Consider the following 25,480-nt stretch of genomic DNA (forward strand, 5'->3'; position numbering starts at 1 on the left):
GGGGGCTCGGGGTACAGTATGCCCTGCATCCCCCCCTTAATCTGTCTATGTTTGCCAGTTCCCCACAGCACCACAGCGGTGGGACCTGGTGGACGTCACTTCCGGTGTGATGTTATTGCTGAAACTGGAAGTGAATTGCGGATGCCAGGTGCACGGACTGGAGGCTGGAAGGGACCTTCTGTATATACTTAAACTTGTTTTGTGAGCACTGGCACTGTGTGCCCTGATGATGGGGTTACGCACCTTGAAAATTAAAGCACCATTGTTTTCACTGAATATCAGCCTAGGAGTGCCACCTTATCTACACATACACACACACACATACAGTATATTGCAGTAGTGTAAAAGCTGTGGAATACAATATATAGAACACCGTTCAAATTTTAGATTTTGCAATTCATGGGCTTCATGGCAACATTCATGCACCTTTTTGTTTATGGTATGTAAATTCTCGACTCGTTAGTGAAAACCAGCGTTTCTTAAAATTCTTCTTCCCAATTCGGTTTCGGCCCTGTGCACGTTTATACATCTCTCTATTGGAAAAAGAGGATAAAACAGATTAATGTACAACTCAAGGTTACGTCAATAATTTTGCTCTCTCTATATTGATCACATTTGTCATGGTTTTACTGAAGACCTGCTTCTTCTCCATATCATTCCCTCCTATTCTTCATGCCATAGCTTAGCATCAACTGTAACATGATTTTAGTACATGAATAGGTATATATCTATGATAGGTCATGTTGCCAAGGTATGCAAACTCCTCAAAAATGTATTTTAAAATAGCGTGAGCCAGACAATTACAGAGAGTTGGGATGGAGAATGCTGTAAAAGGCTATGGGGAAGGCTGTAAGAGCCTATTACTTTGTAGGAATGGTGGTTTTAGGACTGTTTTCTTGGAGCTGCAATCATTGTATGTAACAGAGGCTTAATAGACAGAAACCCAACGTTTTCAAACACAAGTTGTTGCCCTGACTTTCTCTGTTTTCCGAATACCAACTGCTGGATGTATAATAGAATGTATAGCAATAGAATGGATGGTGAGATCGCTACATCCTGGTCTGTCATATTGGAGGTAGAAGAAAAAACAGAAAGCATAGCACTCGCTTAGCTTTTCTACAATATTCCCATGTTATTCAGCATCTGGTCCAGTCCTCTGGGTGGTGGGGTGGGTGAACAAATTAGATCTAATTGGCTCAATGCTGATTAACAATGGGCCCTTGCTGGTACACCTGGGCTAGATAATATGAAGCACACTTTTTAAATTAATAATATCTTCTGGTGCCTTAATTAAATAAAATAAATAATAAATGTAATGCCCCCTCTGAAACTAACAAAATGCCCCCATATAAAATATTTTTGTAAAGATTGTACTGTTTTACTAATGCAATAATAAAATAGTGCCACCCCTACTTGCAATAAATCAGGAGTTAAGAAGCCTGGGCTCTTCATAGCACGTTGCGTTCGGGATATGTCTTTTGTTTTTTTGTTTTTTAAACCCCACTGGACAACGATGGATTAAGCCAGGAATTAGGGAACAGGCAAGTATTAAGGCAGATAATTATTTACTTCTGGTAGCAATTTTTTTTTCTTTAATACAAATGGGGGCACTTTTTTATTATTGAGAAATAATATATTTATTTATAAAGGGAGAATATTTTATTATTTATTTAAAATCAGGGACACTACATTTTTTTCTTCTTCTAAAGATGCACTCATTTATTATTAAATATCTACTTAAAACACCAAAGGATATTATTATTTAATAAGGGGGCAAATTTGTATTCAGCATTGGGCTGGTTAGCTCTACAGAAGGTAGAGATTTATCCACTCCCCCTAGAAGACCAGATTCAATTCTTAATAGCACAGACCCTACTGTAGAATGCAGGCAGCTTATTTTTGTTTGGGGTTTTCACCCTCACAATTGCCAGGTATTAAATCTGATGATTATTTGCATTCTATTACATTCTCCCCTATATCTTTTTATAGTTAACCTTTATAGACTCCGTCTTCATAATTGCTCTACACAGAGCTGGGTGTTCGAGTTCAGAAATAAAAAACTTATGTAACAGAGAAGAGAACATCAAGTATGTATTATCATCACCAACAGTCTCTATTATAAAATATCTCACTCACAGGAAACAAAACTGGCATCTATTGTGTTAATGAAAGCCTTACCCTTCTTTCAGAATGACAGATTCACTCATTCCACTTGGCTCCTTACTTTCAGTAGATGAGATTTCCTTTAAGAACTGGATAAGAGTAATGAGAAGGTTAGAACACTATAATGCTGCTTTCACATCGCAAAACCTGCTTTTGAAACGGTGCTTTAAACGGTTCTTAAAACGGGTCTGAGCAGTTAAACCCCCTTCACATTGCATGTTGTAACCAGTATATTACCATTTCATTACCGTTTTGGTACCTTTCACACTGAACCCGTTTCACCCATACAAAACAGTGGTTGTCATTTTAAATGTTTATTTCCTGCTTCTGCCTGGTGACATCACACATGGAGACAGCCTATCACCTTCTGGGGCTTGCAAATACTGTTTCAGACCCTTTCACACTGCACAATGAAACGGGTCTGAAACGGGTAAGGACCCTGCTTTTTTACCGTTTAAAAATACCGGTATTTTGTAAACGGTAAATTGAAGGTGACCCTTTCACATCGCAGCTCAAACCGTTTAGGAAGCCAATAAAAACGGCAAATTACCGGGTACAAGCTGCGGTGCGAAAGAGGTATAAGGTTACCTATTTGCATTCTAGCAAAAAAATACACTTCATACTGGGGCAAAAATTCCCAATCAGTATGTAAGAATGCAAAGTGCATTCTTATTTCTGTATTATATTATAGGAAATCTGTTATGCCAAGTAAAAAACAAAAACTTCAAGGCTTGAGGATAGGGGCTTCATTACATTGCCAAAATGAAGCCATGGAATAACATGGAAGTGAAGCACACCTGATCGAATGCTTCACTGTTCTCCCTTCTGTACACTGGTTCTCACATTGAAAAGACCAGATTGCTACAGTAATAATAATAATAATAATAATGGCCCTTATTATACAGGCAAGGGAAAGTGGGTAGCGTTTTAAAAGAAAAAAAAATCTTTATAAGAAAAAGGTCCTTAAAGCTGCACTTCCACTATGGAAGAGAGCAGAACACCGCAGTCTCACAGCTCAAGCGGAACAGTGTGACATTCTGACAATGACCTAACCAAAATTAGAAAAAGATAATCATTTCAATTAGTTTGAGACTCTGGGATCTGGGTTAAGTTGCTAGATCAGGCATTCCCAACCACGGTCCTCGAGGCACACTAACAGTGCAGGTTTTAGTGATATCCAGGCTTCAGCACAGGTGACTTAATTAGTAGCTCGGTTATTTTGATTTAACCATCGGTGCTGCAGCCTGGATATCACTAAAACCTGCACTGTTCGTGTGTCTTGAGGACTATGGTTGGGAATGCCTGTCCTAGATCCTAGAGTTAGAGTTGTTTGAAAGTTCATATGCTTCTACAAGCAACCACGTCTCCTAACCCAAAACTAGGTCTGCTTTGTTAATTTGAAAAAGGATGAAAAGAGGATTTTGGTACATACCGATAAATCCATTTCTCTGAATCCACTCGGGGACACTGGAACAGCTTATACAGTAGGGGTGTGAAGCTTGCAACCGGAGGTGTGGCACAATCTAAAAATCAAACATTGTTTGCACAGCCGGCTCCTCCCTCTTCACGCCCCTCATCCCTCAGTTTGGAAAATCTGACAAGAGAGAACTACAAACCAATGGCGATAAGCCTACCGTACAACAAATCAAACTTGTAGAATCGCGTGAACGTGTGTGCTGATCACCACGTTGCCACTCTGCAAAGTTGAGTAGTAGATACACCTCTGGCTGCCGCCCATGAGGCACCCACTGATCTGGTAAGTATGGGCACCAACCTGACCCGGAACCCGTTTACCACCGGTTAAGTATGCTGGCCTAATGGTAAGCCTAATCCATCTGGCCAGGGTTTGCTTAGATGCCGGCCAACCCTTCTTTGGACCATCATAAAGAACAAACAAATGGTCCGACTTTCTGATGGACGACGTATTCTGCACGTATATCCGTAAAGCTCTTACGACGTCCAAAGACACGTCCCCATCTGCAACTCCTTGAAAAGATGGAACCACAATTGGCTGGTTTTGGCACGACAAAAAGATTCGAATAGAATCCCGTTCCTCTTTGAGAGTCGGGGACTGGAATAATTACTACTGTGCATAACAATTTATGAATTGCCATCCGTAATGCCTTCGCTTTCTGAGGACACTGAGGCAATCCTGTTGTAAAAAACTGACTGTGAGGGCGCTGTTGAAAATCTATTTTGTAACCCTGAGAGATAAAAATTGTTTATCCAAACTTCTGATGGGGTCTTGGCCCAGATGTCCCGAAAACCTTCCAGCCGTGCGCCCACCAAGGGGGACCCCAGGTGAGCTGGGAGACCATCATGCCACGGTCTTTTTAGCAGGTTTATCCTGTTTTCTGGCTGTTGTCTGTGAGCGACCTCTGCCTCCACGTGCTTGAGCACCTAAACCTCTTCCTCGGGCTTGAAAGGAATGAATTAAAAACTGGACCCGAATAACCTCTCCTGTGGAGCGGTTCTCGTATAAGGAGTAGGAAGAAAGGTGGACTTCCCTGCCGTCGTTTGTGAAATCCACTTGTCTAACTCTGGACCAAATAACATCTCCCCCCTCAAAGGGGATGGCTTCTACCGCCTTCATGGAGTCAGAGTCTCCCTACCATTCTCTGAGCCATAAAATCCTTCCAGCCGATATGGCCGAAGCGGAGATGCGTGACGCTATCTGGCTAGTATCCTTTGAGGCTTGACACAAATATGAAGCCGATTCTCGAATATGCTCCGCCAGTTGAGTAATCTCTTCCAGACTATTTTCCTCCTCAATAGCTTGTAGAATACATCCAGACCATGCTACTATGGCCTTGTTAACTGATAATCGTAGGTCTGTGTGCTGCACCTGCTGCTACAAAGATGGACTTTAAAGCTGTGTCAACCTTACGATCTGACGCAACCTTTAGAGTCGTTACATTTGGTATTGGTAAGATTGTCTTTTTAGACAACCTACCTAAAGAAGCTCCCACCACTGGTGGAGCCTCCCACTTCGCCATTACACTTTTTGGTAAAGGGTAATTTACTTGAAACCTCTTTGGAAATTGAAAGCGTTTATCAGGCTGCTTCCAAGCTTCTTCCATCTGAGTCTGGAGAGATTTAGGAATGGGAAACACTGCAGAAAGCGGTTTTTGGGATTCAAATAACTCAAAATTCTCTGGCTCCTTCCTCTTTAAAGTTTACGACCTCCTTTACCGCTTCAATAAGGGAATCTAGACCCGTGAGTGCCGTGTCCTCTTCCTGAGAACCGGCATCCAGGGTAGTTTCAATCAACTCACCTTCCTCTGCATCAATGATAAGACCCTCCTCCTCCTCTGACCCTTCTGATAATATGGGAAGAGGTTTCTTAACTGCCTTGCACACATTGGTCACTGCTTGTGCGGGCGGCTTTAATCTGATCATAAATTCTTCCATTGTCTTTGAGAATCCAGCAACCCATTCTGAATGCTGCTTGCAGGACTCCGCCATCTCCTTGGAGATCTTGGGGTATATGCAATTGCGGTCGAATTCCCGAAATTGTCGAAAAACTGGACTTTTTCGCCAAAAAAAAAAAATCGACAATGCAATTCAGTACTTTCCGTCAAAAAAACGGACTTTCAAAATTCGACTTTTTGAAATTCGACATTTGTCAAATTCGACTTTTCTGCAATGGTACAAATGCGCCAATTCGACAAAAGTATATTCAATTGAAGTTTGGAAATTCGACAACAGTGCTTTTAGACAGTAAATTCGTCATTTTCAATCCGCCACACTTTGGTGGGTAAATCTAATAAAAAAATTTGAAAACATGTTTTTTTTGGTGTTTTTTTTATTGGTAATAGCATATCTATTTATAGAAGGGATTAGGTACTTGGTTTGTCTTTTTGGGAGGCACAAGTATTATTTATATATTTTTTAAAATATTTTATTTTTATTTTTTAGATGGAATGGTAAAATCCCGCAAAAAAATGGCGTGGGGTCCCCCCTCCAAAGCATAACCAGCCTCGGGCTCTTCGAGCCGGTCCTGGTTCTAAAAATCCTGGGGGAAAATGGACAGGGGATCCCCCATATTTTTAAAACCAGCACCGGGCTCTGCGCCTGGTGCTGGTGCAAAAAATACAGGGGACAAAAAGAGTAGGGGTCCCCCGTATTTTTTACACCAGCATCGGGCTCCACTAGCTGGACAGATAATGCCACAGCTGGGGGTCACTTTTATACAGCGCCCTGCAGCCGTGGCATTAAATATCCAACTAGTCACCCCTGGCCGGGGTACCCTGGGGGAGTGGGGACCCCTTCAATCAAGGGGTCCCCCCCCCAGCCACCCAAGGGCCAGGGGTGAAGCCCGAGGCTGTCCCCCCCATCCAAGGGCTGTGGATGGGGGGCTGATAGCCTTGAGAAAATGACAAGAATGTTGTTTTTTCCTGTAGTACTACAAGTCCCAGCAAGCCTCCCCCGCAAGCTGGTACTTGGAGAACCATAAGTACCAGCATGCGGGAGAAAAATGGGCCCGCTGGTACCTGTAGTACTACTGGAAAAAAAATACCCAAATAAAAACAGGAGACACACACCTTGAGAGTAAAACTTTATTGCACACCTGCCGACACACACATACTTACCTATGTTGACCCGCCGACTGCCACGTCTCCTGATCCGACGATCCGGGGTACCTGTGAATCAAATTATACTCACCTCATTCCAGTGTCCAGATATAAATCCTCGTACTTGGGAAAACAAATAAACGCACACCGGGACCAGCGGACTGAAAGGGGTCCCATGTTTTCACATGGGACCCCTTTCCCCGAATGCAGAGACCCCCCCCCCCCCGTGACTGCTGTCACAGAAAGGTCTCTTAAGCCAATCAGCGAGCGCAACGTCCTGGCACTCTGCTGATTGGCTGCACGTCTGAGCTGTCAGACAGCGCCTCGCAAAGCCTCTCCATTATACTCAATGGTGGAAACTTTGCGTCAGCGGTGAGGTCACCCGCGGTCAGCGGCTGACCGTGGGTAACCCCACCGCCACCCGCAAAGTTCCCACCATTGAAAGTAATGGAGAGGATTTGCGATGCGCTGTCTGAGGTCACACGCGCATACAGCCAATCAGGTGAGTGCAACGAAGTAGCGCTTCCTGATTGGCTGAAGGGACCTCGGTGACAGGAGTCACGTGGGGTCCCGGCATTCGGGGAAAGGGATCCCCTGTCCATTTTTTCCCCGGATTTTTAGAACCAGGACCGGCTCGAAGAGCCCGATGCTGGTTATGCTTTGGAGGGGGGACCCCACGCCATTTTTTTCCGTGTTTTTTCCCGTTTTTAAAAAATCGGAACAAAATCCGTCAAATCTGCAGTTTTTCGTCGGCGAGACTGTTGAATTCGTTTTTTATTGCATATGGTCAATTTCGGCACCCACTTGCCGAAATTAGACTCTCGAATTGTGTCGAATTGAAAAACGGCCGAAAAATTGCCGCGATTCGCCGCTAATTGCATATACCCCCTTATCTGCTAGGGTATGTTCCCATGACTTAGACGGAGCACTGCTCCCGGGTGGAGCGTCCCTGTCTAAACAGGAATCGCACTTCCAGAGCTGCCAACCCTCACGCTCTTCTTGTTACATTTCTTGCAAACATAATATGTCGGAGAGGTCTTGGTTGGTGCTTTAGACATGTTGACTAAACCCCATCCCAGACCGTTTTGCAGTGCTTTCACCCTTTAAACTAGGAAGAGAAAGACAGAGATGGATGCAAAGGTAAATTGGAGTCACCTGGCTGAAAATATTTAATTATACATAGCCTGATGAAAATCGCAGACTAAAGGCATTGAAACGTTGCACTTTACTACGTGTCTGTACAGAATCATTTTGGAAACTGGAGTGCCGCACCTGCAGCTGTGTGTGTGTGTGTGTATATATATATATATATATATATATATATATATGAAAACAGATAGTATGAGCGCAAAAGACAAGGTAAAATTTTTTCCATATATAGAGAGTCCCGTAGAACTACAAGTCCAATAATGAACTAGGGACAATGTTCCTCAAATTCACTGACTGCCAAGAGCATTTGATGGAAGTCCCTTGTCAGTGTGCACTTCTGGAATTTCCAGCTGTCGCTTCCCCAATAATACCCGATCCCGGACGGGTGATAGTCCTGTCAAAGAAATTGAAGAAGCGGGGAGCGCCAATAGTGCATTAAAAGAGTAAGGGAATTTTATTTTTTAAAAATCCAAATAGGTAACAAGTAAAACCCGTACCATAAAAGGCGGTCAAACCACCGCTCGTATAACCGGCATAAGATTTACCCCACTGTGCAAAGCGGCATTCTTTAATTCCAAATCCAAATATCAGACCACGCCCATACGCGTTTCGTCATTCGACTTCGTCAGTAGGCCTGGTCTGAAGTCATAAAAGCATTATTGAATACACATATCATTGTTCTAATTGACCCATACAGGTTACATTCAAATGAATTACAGTACTACAGGGAATACAATGTCACATTTTCCTAATACAAATAATTCAGAATAGTAAATACTATAATTCTACAAAAACAGTTTTTTATATTTATGGAAAAAAGAAATTCATCAAGGCATCAAATAAAATATATAAAAAATATGTAAAATATATATATATATATATAACAAAGACCTTCAATTATATAATTAATTAAAAATCAATCATATAAATGAGCACTTCACTTATCAATGATATTAGCAAACAAAAACCACTCAGCTGACCATTCAGCACATTTATAGCTGCTTCCAAGAAATTAAATGCAGCTCACATGTATACATGGCATAGCACTATATATCCGCCCGTCGTCCGTTCAACGGACTCCTTATACTAATCCTGACAGTTACCTTTTTGTTGTTCACAGCGGTTACATCAATCTTCCCAATAGGATGTCAGTGCTCAAGTCGCCTGTGGCTTTCACCCCGTCACGCTATTCCCGTTTTTTATATCACTGAGAGCCCGTCGCATTGGCCCCGTCATTAACCTGTCAGGCGGCGCCCGGTCCTGACGTGAGCGGGTTTGATAAACAGGTGTACGGACCTTTCATTATGTTAAAGAACCAGCACTCATTTGTATAATCAGCTTATCAACAGAATAGGGGAACTAATAATAAAAACGGAACAAAACTGTTTCCGTACAAGCAGTGAGAACGAACACTACGAGGTGGAGGATAGGAGGAATATATGTAATACAGTTAATATGCAGAGATCTTCCCTGTCAGAAATAGATGTTTTACAAGAATAATGAGCTTCCAGATCAGTAAACGGAACATTGAATAAAATGTTTAAAACCGATCTCACGTTCCTATTTTAAAAACGGGGTCAATTCATATCCCTCGTTTAACCCATTTGGATACAAAGTATCTAATGTGACTATCCAAAATGTGTCACGATCCGGGTATCTGGACGCCATTTCTTACCCATCAGATGCCTCCTAAGGCTGGCTCAGCGCTCCAGGACCGGATCCCATCTGTTATCCTGATGTGTACATTCCTGTATCCTCTCCTGTCACTCTGGGACGCTGTCACAGTAAACGCCATATTACACCTGGCATGGCGTCTCCCGCGGCCTCCGCCGCCGTCCCTGAACTTCTGCATGCAGAGTGTCTAAGTGGCGATTACGTCAGCCGCGGCCTCCGCTGTGTCCGCGTGGTTGGATGTGCATCTGTCAGCCTGGCGCCTCCTGTCTCCGGTGGCCGGCGCCGCCATTACTGTTTTCATTACCACATGGATTACAAACCAAACTTCCCTCCAAGTGTCTGCATGGGCGCAGCCATCTTGGATTCTGTCAGCTGATCATTTCCACCAATCTGTTCTCAGTATTGATAATCTGCATAATTGCCTAGCCAATCCCTTCCTTGCTGCAGGTATAAATACACTGTGCCTGAGCAAGGAAGGCGTCAGTGCTTTGGTTGTCAAACCTAGTTCCTGTTTGTCTCTCTCCTGTGATTGTCTTCCAGGTTCCAGCTCCTGTCTCAAGACTTCCACCATAGAGACCCGTACCAGCATTCCACCTGCGGTGTAGCCTGACTCTCCAATCCATTGTGGATTCATCTGTTTCCAGCTACAACATTACCTGCTTCCAGCTCAGCTTCCAGCAGAGTACAGCTTCCCTTAAAGGGCCGGTGTCCTTTCTACACTTTACCACTCTCCACCGGTATTATTATTTCTCCGCTCTCAAGTTCTACATTTCAGTTCATATTTCATCGCTCCCAAGTTCATTTATTATTTAACTGGTTCCAGCCAGTACCCACTCCGTGCTAACAACAGTCTGGTTCCAGCCAGTATCCACAGCAGCTGTTTTATCTTCAGCAACCCAGCTTTTCCTGGAACACCAGCTGGCACAATCCTGGGTTATCTCCATTGCTACAGTCGGGCCTGGTAAGGACTTTCCATCTAGAAGATCATAAGAACTATCTCACACTACCAGTGCCCTGTGGCTCCTGCCATCCTGTAGTACCCAGGAACTGTATTTATTCTTTGCTGACTTTTACGTTTTCTTTTACTGCTGCTGTGTTGCGGAGTTGTCATAATAAACATCATTGACTTTTATCCAAGTTGTCGTGGTCACGCCTTCGGGCAGTTATTATTCATGTTACTTACATGTCCAGGGGTCTGATACAACCTCCCAGGTTCCGGTACATCTCAGCCCCTACAACTGAGGCTGCCTCCCGTCAGCTCAGGCCCTCAGTTGTGACAGTAAGCACTGACCTAATGAATCCAGCCGGAGACCAGGATCAAGCGGCCAGGCCGATGCAAGAACTGGCAGCCCGACTAGAACATCAGGAGGCTGCACAGGGCCACATCATCCGCTGTCTCCAGGATCTCTCTACTCGGCTGGATGGGATTCAGACAACTCTCCGTGGATCAGGCGCGTCTGGTGCGTCAACCACAGTGACTCCAGCTATAACCCCACCCACCTTACCCATTTCTGCTCCACGTCTTCATCTTCCAACGCCAGCAAAATTTGACGGATCTCCAAGATTCTGCAGGGGATTTCTCAACCAGTGTGAGATTCAGTTTGAGCTACAACCTGGCAATTTTCCCAGTGACCGTACAAAAATTGCCTACATTATTTCTCTTCTCAGTGGCTCAGCCCTTGATTGGGCATCACCGTTATGGGAGAGGTCCGACACCCTGCTATCTTCTTCCTACACTGCCTTCGTGTCAACATTCAGGCGCATCTTCGACGAGCCAGGCCGGGTAACCTCAGCTTCATCCGAGATTCTCCGTTTACGCCAGGGGTCACGTACTGTAGGACAATATCTGATACAGTTCCAGATCCTGGCATCCGAACTGGCATGGAACGACGAGGCCCTGTATGCTGCATTCTGGCATGGCTTATCTGAGCGTATTAAAGATGAGTTAGCTACCAGAGACTTACCTTCTAAGTTAGATGAGCTAATCTCACTCTGCACGAAAGTTGATTTACGTTTCAGAGAGAGAGCAACTGAGCGTGGAAGATCATCTGCTCCAAAATCTTCTGCTCCTCCTCCTCGTCAACTGTCACCATCTAAAGATGAGCCCATGCAACTTGGCCGTTCCCGTTTAACTCCTGCTGAGCGCCGAAGACGTCTCTCCGAGTTTCTCTGTCTCTATTGTGCAGCTCCGTCTCACACCATTAATGCCTGTCCCAAACGTCCGGGAAACTCCAAATCCTAGCTCGCCAAGGAGAGGGCCGGCTAGGAGTAATGATCTCCTCTCCATCTCCTCAAGATTGTAATCTCCCAGTCTCGCTTCAAGTTGCTCAACGTTATCGGAACGTCATTGCCCTCCTTGATTCCGGAGCAGCTGGGAACTTTATTACCGAAGCCTATGTTAAACGGTGGTTCCTACCCACCGAGAGACTTCCTTCGTCCATTTCTTTAACTGCCGTGGATGGCAGCAAAATTTTTGATGCAGTTATTTCTTTAAGGACTCTACCAGTTCGTCTGAGAGTGGGAGTTCTTCATTCCGAACTTATTTCTTTTTTAGTGATTCCAAGAGCCACACATCCTGTGGTCCTGGGCCTTCCATGGCTCCGTCTTCACAATCCTACAATTGATTGGACGACTACGCAAATCCTGGCATGGGGTTCCTCCTGTGCTGAGACATGTTTGTTTAAAGTATTGCCTGTCTGTTCTTCCTCCCCCAGGTCGTCTGATGTTCCACCTCCTCCATATCAAGATTTCACGGATGTGTTCAGTAAAGCTTCTGCTGATATCCTTCCTCCTCATAGAGAATGGGACTGTCCGATTGATCTCGTTCCAGGGAAGGTTCCACCTCGAGGCCGAACTTATCCGTTGTCTCTGCCTGAGACGCATTCTATGGAGGAATATATTAAAGAGAACCTAGCAAAGGGGTTCATTCGACCTTCTTCTTCTCCAGCCGGTGCAGGCTTCTTTTTTGTAAAAAAGAAAGATGGTGGTCTGCGGCCGTGCATCGACTACAGAGGTTTGAACGACATTACCATCAAGAACCGTTATCCTTTACCCCTGATTACTGAGCTCTTTGACAGAGTTAGCGGAGCTACCATCTTTACAAAGCTGGACTTGCGAGGTGCATACAATCTCATCCGGATCCGTGAGGGTGACGAGTGGAAGACCGCCTTTAACACCCGTGACGGACATTATGAGTACCTCGTCATGCCCTTCGGATTGAGCAATGCTCCAGCTGTCTTCCAGCATTTTGTCAATGAGATCTTCAGAGACATTCTATACCGTCATGTCGTGGTCTATCTAGACGATATCCTCATTTTTGCCAACGATTTAGAGGAACATCGTTTTTGGGTTAAAGAGGTTCTGTCCCGTCTCCGTGTCAATCATCTCTATTGCAAATTAGAAAAATGCGTCTTTGAAGTCAAGTCCATTCCGTTTCTAGGGTACATTGTGTCCGGTTCCGGACTAGAGATGGATCCTGAGAAACTACAAGCAATCCAAAATTGGCCGGTACCCTTAACCCTCAAAGGGGTCCAGAGGTTCTTAGGGTTCGCCAACTATTACCGAAAGTTTATACGAGACTTTTCCACCATTGTGGCGCCTATTACTGCTTTCACTAAGAAGGGTGCTAACCCGTCCAAGTGGTCTGAAGAAGCCATGCAAGCATTTCATCTTTTAAAACAAAGGTTCATCTCTGCGCCTGTTCTGAAACAGCCTGACATCGACTCTCCTTTCATCTTAGAGGTGGATGCCTCCTCCGTTGGAGTAGGAGCGGTGTTATCTCAGAGGGCTAAAGATGGCCATTTACACCCTTGCAGTTTCTTCTCCCGGAAGTTCTCCCCAGCTGAGCGCAACTATGCCATTGGCGACCAGGAGTTGCTAGCCATCAAGCTCGCTCTAGAAGAGTGGAGGTATCTGTTGGAGGGAGCTTCTCATTCAATCACCATACTTACAGACCACAAGAACCTTTTATATCTGAAGGGCGCACAATGTCTCAACCCTCGTCAGGCCAGATGGGCACTTTTCTTTTCCAGGTTCGACTTTAAACTCCAGTTCTGTCCGGGCTCTCAGAATCGCAAGGCCGATGCCCTTTCCCGCTCATGGGAGCAAGAAAATGAGTCAGAGTCTTCAGACAAGCATCCTATTATAAATCCGTTGGCATTCTCCACGGTAGGGATGGACTCTACGCCCCCATCAGGGAAAAGTTTTGTGAAGCCGATGCTAAGGAAGAAGCTCATGCATTGGGCCCATGCTTCCCGTTTTGCCGGACATACAGGTATCCAAAAAACCCTGGAGTTTATCTCTAGGTCCTATTGGTGGCCAACTCTGAAAAAGGACGTCTTGGAGTTTATTGCATCTTGCCCAAAGTGTGCCCAACATAAAGTATCCCGCCAGTCGCCTGCGGGGCAACTGGTTCCACTATCCGTTCCCCGTCGACCATGGACCCACTTGTCGATGGATTTCATTACAGACTTACCCATGTGCAACAAGTTCAATACCATCTGGGTGGTAGTTGACCGGTTCACCAAGATGGCACACTTCATTCCTCTCACCGGTCTTCCGTCAGCTTCCAAGTTGGCTCAAGTATTCATACAAGAGATCTTCCGACTCCACGGTCTTCCTGAAGAAATTATCTCAGATCGAGGAGTTCAATTCACAGCCAAATTCTGGCGAAGTTTATGTCAAGTCCTCCAAGTCAAGCTAAAGTTTTCCACGGCTTACCATCCTCAGACCAATGGTCAAACCGAGAGGGTGAATCAGGACTTGGAGGCCTTCCTCCGCATCTATGTGTCCTCCTCTCAAGATGACTGGGTTCAATTACTTCCCTGGGCCGAGTTCTGTCATAACAACCAGTATCATTCTTCATCTGCTTCAACACCATTCTTCACTAACTTTGGATTCCACCCTAAAGTCCCTGAGTTCCAACCGCTTCCAGCAACTTCTGTTCCCGCAGTGGATATCACCTTGCATCAGTTTGCCAATATCTGGAAGAGCGTACGATCAGCTCTGCTCAAGGCATCGTTCAGGTACAAGAAGTTTGCGGATAAGAAGCGTCGAGCAGTTCCTGCTCTCAAGGTGGGTGATCGGGTATGGTTATCCACGAAGAATTTGAGGTTAAGAGTTCCCAGTATGAAGTTTGCACCTCGCTATATCGGTCCTTTCAAGATTGAACAAGTCATCAATCCTGTTGCTTACAGACTCCAGTTGCCTCCCTTCTTAAAAATACCCAGGACATTCCATGTTTCCCTGTTGAAACCGCTGATCTTGAATCGGTTTCATTCCTCACTTCCTCCAACTCCGAAAGTCCAAACTCAACGAGGCGTTGAGTATGAAGTGGCCAAGATCCTGGACTCACGTCACCGTTACGGTCAACTACAATATCTTATTGACTGGAAGGGTTATGGTCCTGAGGAACGTTCATGGACCAATGCTTCTGATGTCCATGCTCCTGCCTTGGTCCGGAGATTCCATTCCAAGTTTCCTCAAAAGCCAAAGAAGTGTCCTGGGGCCACTCCTAAAGGGGGGGGTGCTGTCACGATCCGGGTATCTGGACGCCATTTCTTACCCATCAGATGCCTCCTAAGGCTGGCTCAGCGCTCCAGGACCGGATCCCATCTGTTATCCTGATGTGTACATTCCTGTATCCTCTCCTGTCACTCTGGGACGCTGTCACAGTAAACGCCATATTACACCTGGCATGGCGTCTCCCGCGGCCTCCGCCGCCGTCCCTGAACTTCTGCATGCAGAGTGTCTAAGTGGCGATTACGTCAGCCGCGGCCTCCGCTGTGTCCGCGTGGTTGGATGTGCATCTGTCAGCCTGGCGCCTCCTGTCTCCGGTGCCGCCATTACTGTTTTCATTACCACATGGATTACAAACCAAACTTCCCTCTAAGTGTCTGCATGGGCGCAGCCATCTTGGATTCTGTCAGCTGATCATTTCCACCAATCTGTTCTCAGTATTGATAATCTGCATAATTGCCTAGCCAATCCCTTCCTTGCTGCAGGTATAAATACACTGTGCCTGAGCAAGGAAGGCGTCAGTGCTTTGGTTGTCAAACCTAGTTCCTGTTTGTCTCTCTCCTGTGATTGTCTTCCAGGTTCCAGCTCCTGTCTCAAGACTTCCACCATAGAGACCCGCACCAGCATTCCACCTGCGGTGTAGCCTGACTCTCCAATCCATTGTGGATTCATCTGTTTCCAGCTACAACATTACCTGCTTCCAGCTCAGCTTCCAGCAGAGTACAGCTTCCCTTAAAGGGCCGGTGTCCTTTCTACACTTTACCACTCTCCACCGGTATTATTATTTCTCCGCTCTCAAGTTCTACATTTCAGTTCATATTTCATCGCTCCCAAGTTCATTTATTATTTAACTGGTTCCAGCCAGTACCCACTCCGTGCTAACAACAGTCTGGTTCCAGCCAGTATCCACAGCAGCTGTTTTATCTTCAGCAACCCAGCTTTTCCTGGAACACCAGCTGGCACAATCCTGGGTTATCTCCATTGCTACAGTCGGGCCTGGTAAGGACTTTCCATCTAGAAGATCATAAGAACTATCTCACACTACCAGTGCCCTGTGGCTCCTGCCATCCTGTAGTACCCAGGAACTGTATTTATTCTTTGCTGACTTTTACGTTTTCTTTTACTGCTGCTGTGTTGCGGAGTTGTCATAATAAACATCATTGACTTTTATCCAAGTTGTCGTGGTCACGCCTTCGGGCAGTTATTATTCATGTTACTTACATGTCCAGGGGTCTGATACAACCTTCCAGGTTCCGGTACATCTCAGCCCCTACAACTGAGGCTGCCTCCCGTCAGCTCAGGCCCTCAGTTGTGACAAAATGTTTCTCTTTTAATAAGGTTATTTTCTCTATCTCCCCCACGCTTATCAGAGGCTATATGTTCTAAGCCTATGAATTTTAATGAGGCAGGATCACTGGAATGATGCTGCCTAAAGTGGCGGGGAACACTATGATTTTCCACATTATTTTTAATATTTCTCAAGTGTTCTAAAATTCGAAGTTTTAACACCCTCTTAGTCTTACCGACATATCTCATCCCGCAACCACATTCAAGCAGATAAACAATGAAAGTGGAATTACAATTAATAAAACTATTAATTTTGAATTTTTTATCCGAATTTTTACTACTGAAAGTTTTAGTGCCCTTTAACCCATGCTGGCACACTTTACACTTTCCACAGACATAGAATCCTTTTACTTTATCCAATGATAAACAATTTGGGGTACTAATCTCTTTTCTCTCCAAAGCAGGTAGTAGACTTGGAGCTAGATAAGTTTTAAGGGTTTTAGCTCGTCTAAAAACCATATCAGGTCTGACTGGTATATGTTTAGATAATACAGGATCCATTTGCAATATATGCCAGTTACGTTTGAGACTGGTCTGTATTTCCTGATTTGATGAGTTATATTGCGTCACGAAAGGACAGAACATAGTATCCGTCTCAGCTCGGCTTTGAACTTCATGTTTCTTATATTTAATTAATTCCTTTCTCTCCAATGTGCTGGCTTTTTTGATGGCTCCTTCAATCAGACTTGGGGGATAACCTTTTTCTAAAAATCGCTGTTTATATTCTAGAGCAGTGGTTCCCAAACTGTGTGCCGTGGCACCCTGGGGTGCCGCGGGACACTTGCAGGGGTGCCTCAGGTTGGTGGTCAAGGACCAATTCAAACTATTTATTGTCAATTTAATAGGCAAAACCAGTGCTGATGGCTTCCAGTTATAAAATATGTGGACAAACAGAAGCAAATCTTGTCCCTCACCACATAACTGACCCTAAGGATGACATATAAACATAATTTACTTAATCTAATATTTTTTTTGAAATTTCTCAATAAGAAACTTGTGGCCTAGGGGTGCCGTGAAAAAAAATCTGACACTCCAGGGTGCCGTGACTCACAAAAGTTTGGGAACCACTGTTCTAGAGCTTGTTCCTCAAATTTAACTATTGAGGTGCAATTTCTCCTTAATCGTATCAATTGAGAAAATGGCAAGTTACTCTTCCACTTTTTCAAATGACAGCTCTTATAATCTAAATAGTTGTTACTATCAACCTCCTTAAAAAAAGTATAGGTCTCTATTGATTTATTAGACGCATAATCTCTGGTGTTGAGGACTAGATCTAAGAACTCTATTTGTTCTTTCTGAAAATTCGATGTAAAACATAAATTAAATTCATTTAAATTCAAGTATTGTATAAACCCATTAAATTCATCCTCTGTTCCACGCCAAATGACTAGCACGTCATCAATATAGCGTTTAAACAGCATAACCTTATCAGAATAAGGATTATTAGCTAATACATTTCCTTTTTCCCACTCGCCCATGTACAGATTAGCAACACTGGGGGCACAAATCGTCCCCATAGCTACCCCACACACTTGTACGAAATATTCGTCCAAAAAGGTGAAATAATTATGTTTGAAAATAAACCTCACACAGTCTAGAAGAAACTGAACCCTCGGCATGGTCATCTCATTATCTCTTTTCAATACCGTCTCTAGGTGCAACAGACCTTTCTCATGTGGAATTGAAGTATATAATGAAGTGACATCAATAGTTGCCCACTTATAATCATCACACCAAACAAAATTTTCTAGTAACTGTAATATATGTGTGGAATCTTTCACGTAAGTTTCTAACTTGGGAACATATCCTTTGAGAAAAATATCTACATATTCAGAGACACGAGAGGTAAGGGAGTCGATCCCCGAAATTATGGGGCGACCCGGGGGGTTTATTTGGTTTTTGTGGATCTTTGGTAAATAATATATTGTGGCAATCCTAGGGTGTTCATTCCACAAATAACCGAATTCCTCATCACTGAGGACCCCTTTTTTACAACCTGTATTAAGTAAATCTAGTAACAAAGTTTGATAATCTTTCGTAGGGTCCTTTTTTAGCTTAGAATATGAAGAAGGATCAGAGAGTAATCTATACATTTCAGTCTCGTAATCGGTCCGATTTAAAATGACCAATCCTCCCCCTTTATCTGCCTGTTTAATAACTAAGGCCGCATTCCCCTTTAATTTAATTTATCTAATTATCTAATGATAATTGTTCTGATCTAGTTAGATTTGGGGATAAGTTCCCCTTTTCTTTAATTTTACCAAAATCCTTTTTTACCAGTTGAGCAAATAAGTCCAAATATGTACCAAGTGTAAAAATGTTCAAAATTGCAGATTTAAGAACTAAGAGGTCATTACAATGTGCCAATTTGTTCTGTGAACAAATATAGGAGGAAACCTCTGCTGAGGCTTGTATAACTGAGGATAATTACTCCAAGGCAGAACGCCTGGTAATTAAGGAGACCCGAATGTGGTGGGATATCGTGGGGTTAGAAAATTATATTAAAAGCGAGAGAGTACCTCGCGGATTACGTATCACGAAGACCCCCACTTTCGGATCGTCCAATGAGAAGTTTATGAAAGAATGGCATCGGATTCTAGATGAATGTTCAATGGAGCTTATGAGGCTCATTGTATATGAAAAGAAAAAAATGTTGCAAGATGTAGAGAAAGAATTGGCATCTGTTGAAAAACAATTGGATATAAAAGGGGATGATGTTGAATTCAAGGAATTTTCAGCCTATATGGAACAAAAAATAGCTAAAATTGAGGGGGATATAATACAGACTAAAAGGAAAAAATTCATTAGAGACAAGACTGATTACGAACTAGGTCAGGTGAGAAATTGGTCACAGGTAAAATGGGATAATGAGCCAGTGAAGAAACAGAGATTTCAACAGAGGCAAAGATTGACCTCTAGATTTAGGGATCCCTCCAGACAGAGAGACCAATCAAATTTTCGAGAGCACGCTCAATATCAGGGTTATATGAACGATAAAAGGGGTAGACAAACCATTGAACAATATAGACCCAAACCACAGCGCGAGAGAAATACTCAGCACTGGCAAAGAGTAGGGAGAGATAGATCTTGGAGACCACAAACAGAGTGGTCAAAAGTTCCCAATTACACCACTAACAACAGATTTGACACTCTCCACCAATTGCAGGGCGAGGTTTTTTTCCAAAGACAGGGCTCTTTTTTAGGGAAACGAAGAGAATACATGAGACAACAGCAAGACGGGGTCCCGAATCATTTGCCTGTAAGAACGTGGGGGAAAAGAAACAGAGACGAAGAGGGAAGAGAGGAGGACAGGGCACCTCACAAAAAAGCACTGATGCAGCCCCATTAGTGAAAAAGAAATTAGGTATTTTCAATCTTTCAGAGGTGGAACTCAATGACACAGACATAGATCTATTGCAGAGAGGGCTATCTTTTGCGCCCTCAGCAGGTGTTAATAAATTTAATTTATACATGGATCTTAATCTGTATATACGTAAAATGACATTAAAAAGACATTTTATTAGACAAGGTAATAAGTCAACAGCTCCCTTAAAAAACTATGAAGGTCAAAGAAACCCTAATGTCTCTGGGCTGAAAAAGAGATCTATCTTTTACCCTGTTGAGTCACGAGGTACATATTTGGACTTATTTGCTCAACTGGTAAAAAAGGATTTTGGTAAAATTAAAGAAAAGGGGAACTTATCCCCAAATCTAACTAGATCAGAACAATTATCATTAGATAAATTAAAGGGGAATGCGGCCTTAGTTATTAAACAGGCAGATAAAGGGGGAGGATTGGTCATTTTAAATCGGACCGATTACGAGACTGAAATGTATAGATTACTCTCTGATCCTTCTTCATATTCTAAGCTAAAAAAGGACCCTACGAAAGATTATCAAACTTTGTTACTAGATTTACTTAATACAGGTTGTAAAAAAGGGGTCCTCAGTGATGAGGAATTCGGTTATTTGTGGAATGAACACCCTAGGATTGCCACAATATATTATTTACCAAAGATCCACAAAAACCAAATAAACCCCCCGGGTCGCCCCATAATTTCGGGGATCGACTCCCTTACCTCTCGTGTCTCTGAATATGTAGATATTTTTCTCAAAGGATATGTTCCCAAGTTAGAAACTTATGTGAAAGATTCCACACATATATTACAGTTACTAGAAAATTTTGTTTGGTGTGATGATTATAAGTGGGCAACTATTGATGTCACTTCATTATATACTTCGATTCCACAGAGAAAGGTCTGTTGCACCTAGAGACGGTATTGAAAAGAGATAATGAGATGACCATGCCGAGGGTTCAGTTTCTTCTAGACTGTGTGAGGTTTATTTTCAAACATAATTATTTCACCTTTTTGGACGAATATTTCGTACAAGTGTGTGGGGTAGCTATGGGGACGATTTGTGCCCCCAGTGTTGCTAATCTGTACATGGGCGAGTGGGAAAAAGGAAATGTATTAGCTAATAATCCTTATTCTGATAAGGTTATGCTGTTTAAACGCTATATTGATGACGTGCTAGTCATTTGGCGTGGAACAGAGGATGAATTTAATGGGTTTATACAATACTTGAATTTAAATGAATTTAATTTATGTTTTACATCGAATTTTCAGAAAGAACAAATAGAGTTCTTAGATCTAGTCCTCAACACCAGAGATTATGCGTCTAATAAATCAATAGAGACCTATACTTTTTTTAAGGAGGTTGATAGTAACAACTATTTAGATTATAAGAGCTGTCATTTGAAAAAGTGGAAGAGTAACTTGCCATTTTCTCAATTGATACGATTAAGGAGAAATTGCACCTCAATAGTTAAATTTGAGGAACAAGCTCTAGAATATAAACAGCGATTTTTAGAAAAAGGTTATCCCCCAAGTCTGATTGAAGGAGCCATCAAAAAAGCCAGCACATTGGAGAGAAAGGAATTAATTAAATATAAGAAACATGAAGTTCAAAGCCGAGCTGAGACGGATACTATGTTCTGTCCTTTCGTGACGCAATATAACTCATCAAATCAGGAAATACAGACCAGTCTCAAACGTAACTGGCATATATTGCAAATGGATCCTGTATTATCTAAACATATACCAGTCAGACCTGATATGGTTTTTAGACGAGCTAAAACCCTTAAAACTTATCTAGCTCCAAGTCTACTACCTGCTTTGGAGAGAAAAGAGATTAGTACCCCAAATTGTTTATCATTGGATAAAGTAAAAGGATTCTATGTCTGTGGAAAGTGTAAAGTGTGCCAGCATGGGTTAAAGGGCACTAAATCTTTCAGTAGTAAAAATTCGGATAAAAAATTCAAAATTAATAGTTTTATTAATTGTAATTCCACTTTCATTGTTTATCTGCTTGAATGTGGTTGCGGGATGAGATATGTCGGTAAGACTAAGAGGGTGTTAAAACTTCGAATTTTAGAACACTTGAGAAATATTAAAAATAATGTGGAAAATCATAGTGTTCCCCGCCACTTTAGGCAGCATCATTCCAGTGATCCTGCCTCATTAAAATTCATAGGCTTAGAACATATAGCCTCTGATAAGCGTGGGGGAGATAGAGAAAATAACCTTATTAAAAGAGAAACATTTTGGATAGTCACATTAGATACTTTGTATCCAAATGGGTTAAACGAGGGATATGAATTGACCCCGTTTTTAAAATAGGAACGTGAGATCGGTTTTAAACATTTTATTCAATGTTCCGTTTACTGATCTGGAAGCTCATTATTCTTGTAAAACATCTATTTCTGACAGGGAAGATCTCTGCATATTAACTGTATTACATATATTCCTCCTATCCTCCACCTCGTAGTGTTCGTTCTCACTGCTTGTACGGAAACAGTTTTGTTCCGTTTTTATTATTAGTTCCCCTATTCTGTTGATAAGCTGTTTATACAAATGAGTGCTGGTTCTTTAACATAATGAAAGGTCCGTACACCTGTTTATCAAACCCGCTCACGTCAGGACCGGGCGCCGCCTGACAGGTTAATGACGGGGCCAATGCGACGGGCTCTCAGTGATATAAAAAACGGGAATAGCGTGACGGGGTGAAAGCCACAGGCGACTTGAGCACTGACATCCTATTGGGAAGATTGATGTAACCGCTGTGAACAACAAAAAGGTAACTGTCAGGATTAGTATAAGGAGTCCGTTGAACGGACGACGGGCGGATATATAGTGCTATGCCATGTATACATGTGAGCTGCATTTAATTTCTTGGAAGCAGCTATAAATGTGCTGAATGGTCAGCTGAGTGGTTTTTGTTTGCTAATATCATTGATAAGTGAAGTGCTCATTTATATGATTGATTTTTAATTAATTATATAATTGAAGGTCTTTGTTTTATATATATATATATATATATATATATATATATATATATATATATATATTTTACATATTTTTTATATATTTTATTTGATGCCTTGATGAATTTCTTTTTTCCATAAATATAAAAAACTGTTTTTGTAGAATTATAGTATTTACTATTCTGAATTATTTGTATTAGGAAAATGTGACATTGTATTCCCTGTAGTACTGTAATTCATTTGAATGTAACCTGTATGGGTCAATTAGAACAATGATATGTGTATTCAATAATGCTTTTATGACTTCAGACCAGGCCTACTGACGAAGTCGAATGACGAAACGCGTATGGGCGTGGTCTGATATTTGGATTTGGAATTAAAGAATGCCGCTTTGCACAGTGGGGTAAATCTTATGCCGGTTATACGAGCGGTGGTTTGACCGCCTTTTATGGTACGGGTTTTACGTGTTACCTATTTGGATTTAAAAAAAAATAAAATTCCCTTACTCTTTTAATGCACTATTGGCGCTCCCCGCTTCTTCAATTTCTTTGACATATATATATATATATATATATATATATATATATATGTGTGTATATATATATATATATATATATATAATTATTTATAAACAAAAAAAAAACCAGCCGTCTTGCAACCCTCGCACATCCTACTGTGATTCAGCTACGATGTTGGGGTTGATATTCAATCGCTTCCTTCTATTTTCCTCAGGATTTTTGCAATAGAAATCCTTTGAAAATATAAACAATAAAAGTGAAATTTACAGGAGATCCATTTCAGCAGATACTTCTTAAGTTTCAACAGCAGAGGGAGCTTGTTCCTTGTAAAAGTCCCTCCCCCTAAGCTAATTTGCTGTCTCCCTGAGAGGGGGAGTATCCCCCCCCCCCCCCCCCATACCTCAGTCTAGCGCCTGAATTAATATTTAAGATGGCTGCCACTGACATTTTTATTGTCACATCAATGCTTTAAATTGACCCTGGTAGTATCTGTACTACTCAGATGACCTGACCCGCTGCTTTCCTCGGGACCCTGTGCTTACTAATACTCTAGCATTAGCCCGCAGAGCTACAGCGTTGCTCCATGTTATATTTTTAGCGCGCTCCGACCTGCAGGGGCAATGTTATAATGCTGTCTGCTGCCTATTTCCTGCCCGTGCTGTGCCGCGCGAGCTAAGGCGTCCAGCTCCTGCCCCACGTGGCTGAAACATCTCTCTTCAGCCGAGCTGCTGGTCTATGCGGGCTATGCCTGGGAGTCCCAATGCACGCTGGCCGGTGCGCGCTGGGACCGTTCATCCGAGTTCCGTAGCGGCGCCTCCGGTCCGAGTTCTCTCTCACATCTATGTCCCACATGTAGGTGCCTCTATGCTCACAGGGGAGACAAGCTGAAGCCTGCACGCTGGGACATCTATAGCAGGCTGTTTTAAAAGTCATACGTAGGGAGATGTGGATGGTTGCTGTCCCTGCAATATTAAAACCTGTTCTAAGGGGATGCAGTCAGTTTACTTCCAATCAAAATCCCGACACCAATTGACTGATGGTCAAAATCCCGACAAGGTCAAAATCCCGACATGGACAAAATACAGACATTTAAAATACCAACAAGGTCAAAATACAGACATGTAAAATGCCGACAGGTCAAAATACCGACATGAGTTTTTCATGATTTTTTTCATTGGAACCGACTTGTTCATACTTTACCATCCCAGTGGACCTGGAGGGGGAATATAATAGCGTGCCGAGCGCAGCGAGGGGACGCGGTACACTTTATATGGTGTCCATGTTGACTTATGTCGACATACACACAAAAAAACGCATGTCGGTATTTTGACCTTGTCGGTATTTTAAATGTCGGTATTTTGTCCATGTCGGTATTTTGACCTTGTCGGTATTTTGACCATCGGTCAATTGGTGTCGGGATTTTGATTGGAGGTATTTCATACTGATCCCGTTCTAAGTCCTCCCAGGGAATATATGTCTACTATATCTAAGGGCCCATTTGTACAACCAGTACTCACTCAGGCTGCTTCCAAACTATTTAGAGGATCTCCTGTAGAGAGATGCAGGTCTTTTCAGAAAGGATCTCTGTCTCTCAGCACTCTTGTGGCTTTGTCCCCTTTTTTCTATGTTGACGCAGCACAAATAAATAGTTTTTTAGTATTCTGTCTAGGAGCAGTAGCTCCCACGTGCTGTACCTCCAGCACAATTTTTCAAACTGAGGGATGAGGGGCGTGAAGGGGGAGGAGCCGGCTGTGCAGACAATGTTTAATGTTTAGATTGTGCCACACCTCCGGCTGCAAGCTTCACACCTCTACTGCATAAGCTGTTTTAGTGTCCCCTAGTGGATGAAAGAGAAATATAAATAAACAGCTGAGACAAATAATAATAATAAGAATAATTTTATTTATATAGCGCTCTTTCTCCAAACAGGACTCAAGGCGCTTGTATAATGATGTGAATAGTGAACTTCTCATTTGGGTGATTGCTAAAGTTACACTCACGCCTTTTGTTTCAGACAGGTAAAGTGTGAAGAGGGGAAAAGAGTGCGGTGTGGGGCAGGGAGAGAGCGCAAGCTGGCACCAATGGAGGGAGCAAGGTGAGTAAAAGTGTGCTTTATCTCACTGAACTTGTTTTGAATAGGTTTGCCCTTTGAACCTGTGTAAGTGTGCCTACACTTTGGTAGCAGAGCTGCACAAACATCTGTTTGTGCAGTC

The 25,480-nt window shown here is 42.8% G+C and overlaps 1 protein-coding gene across 2 annotated transcripts in view; it reads right to left on the minus strand.

Annotated features, from left to right (window-relative positions):
* Positions 1–25,480, minus strand: part of RASA2 (RAS p21 protein activator 2) — a 308,508-nt gene that overhangs the window by 31,217 nt on the left and 251,811 nt on the right. For both annotated transcript variants that reach the window (XM_063915624.1, XM_063915623.1), the window contains exons 18-19: positions 2,179–2,252; positions 427–533 (exon numbers count right to left, since the gene is read on the minus strand). In XM_063915624.1, coding sequence (XP_063771694.1) covers positions 427–533; positions 2,179–2,252 — 181 coding nt within the window. The remainder of the gene's footprint in view (positions 1–426; positions 534–2,178; positions 2,253–25,480) is intronic.

The sequence above is a fragment of the Pseudophryne corroboree genome, chromosome 4, assembly GCF_028390025.1.
Source record: "Pseudophryne corroboree isolate aPseCor3 chromosome 4, aPseCor3.hap2, whole genome shotgun sequence".
NCBI classification, from domain to species: Eukaryota; Metazoa; Chordata; class Amphibia; order Anura; family Myobatrachidae; genus Pseudophryne; species Pseudophryne corroboree.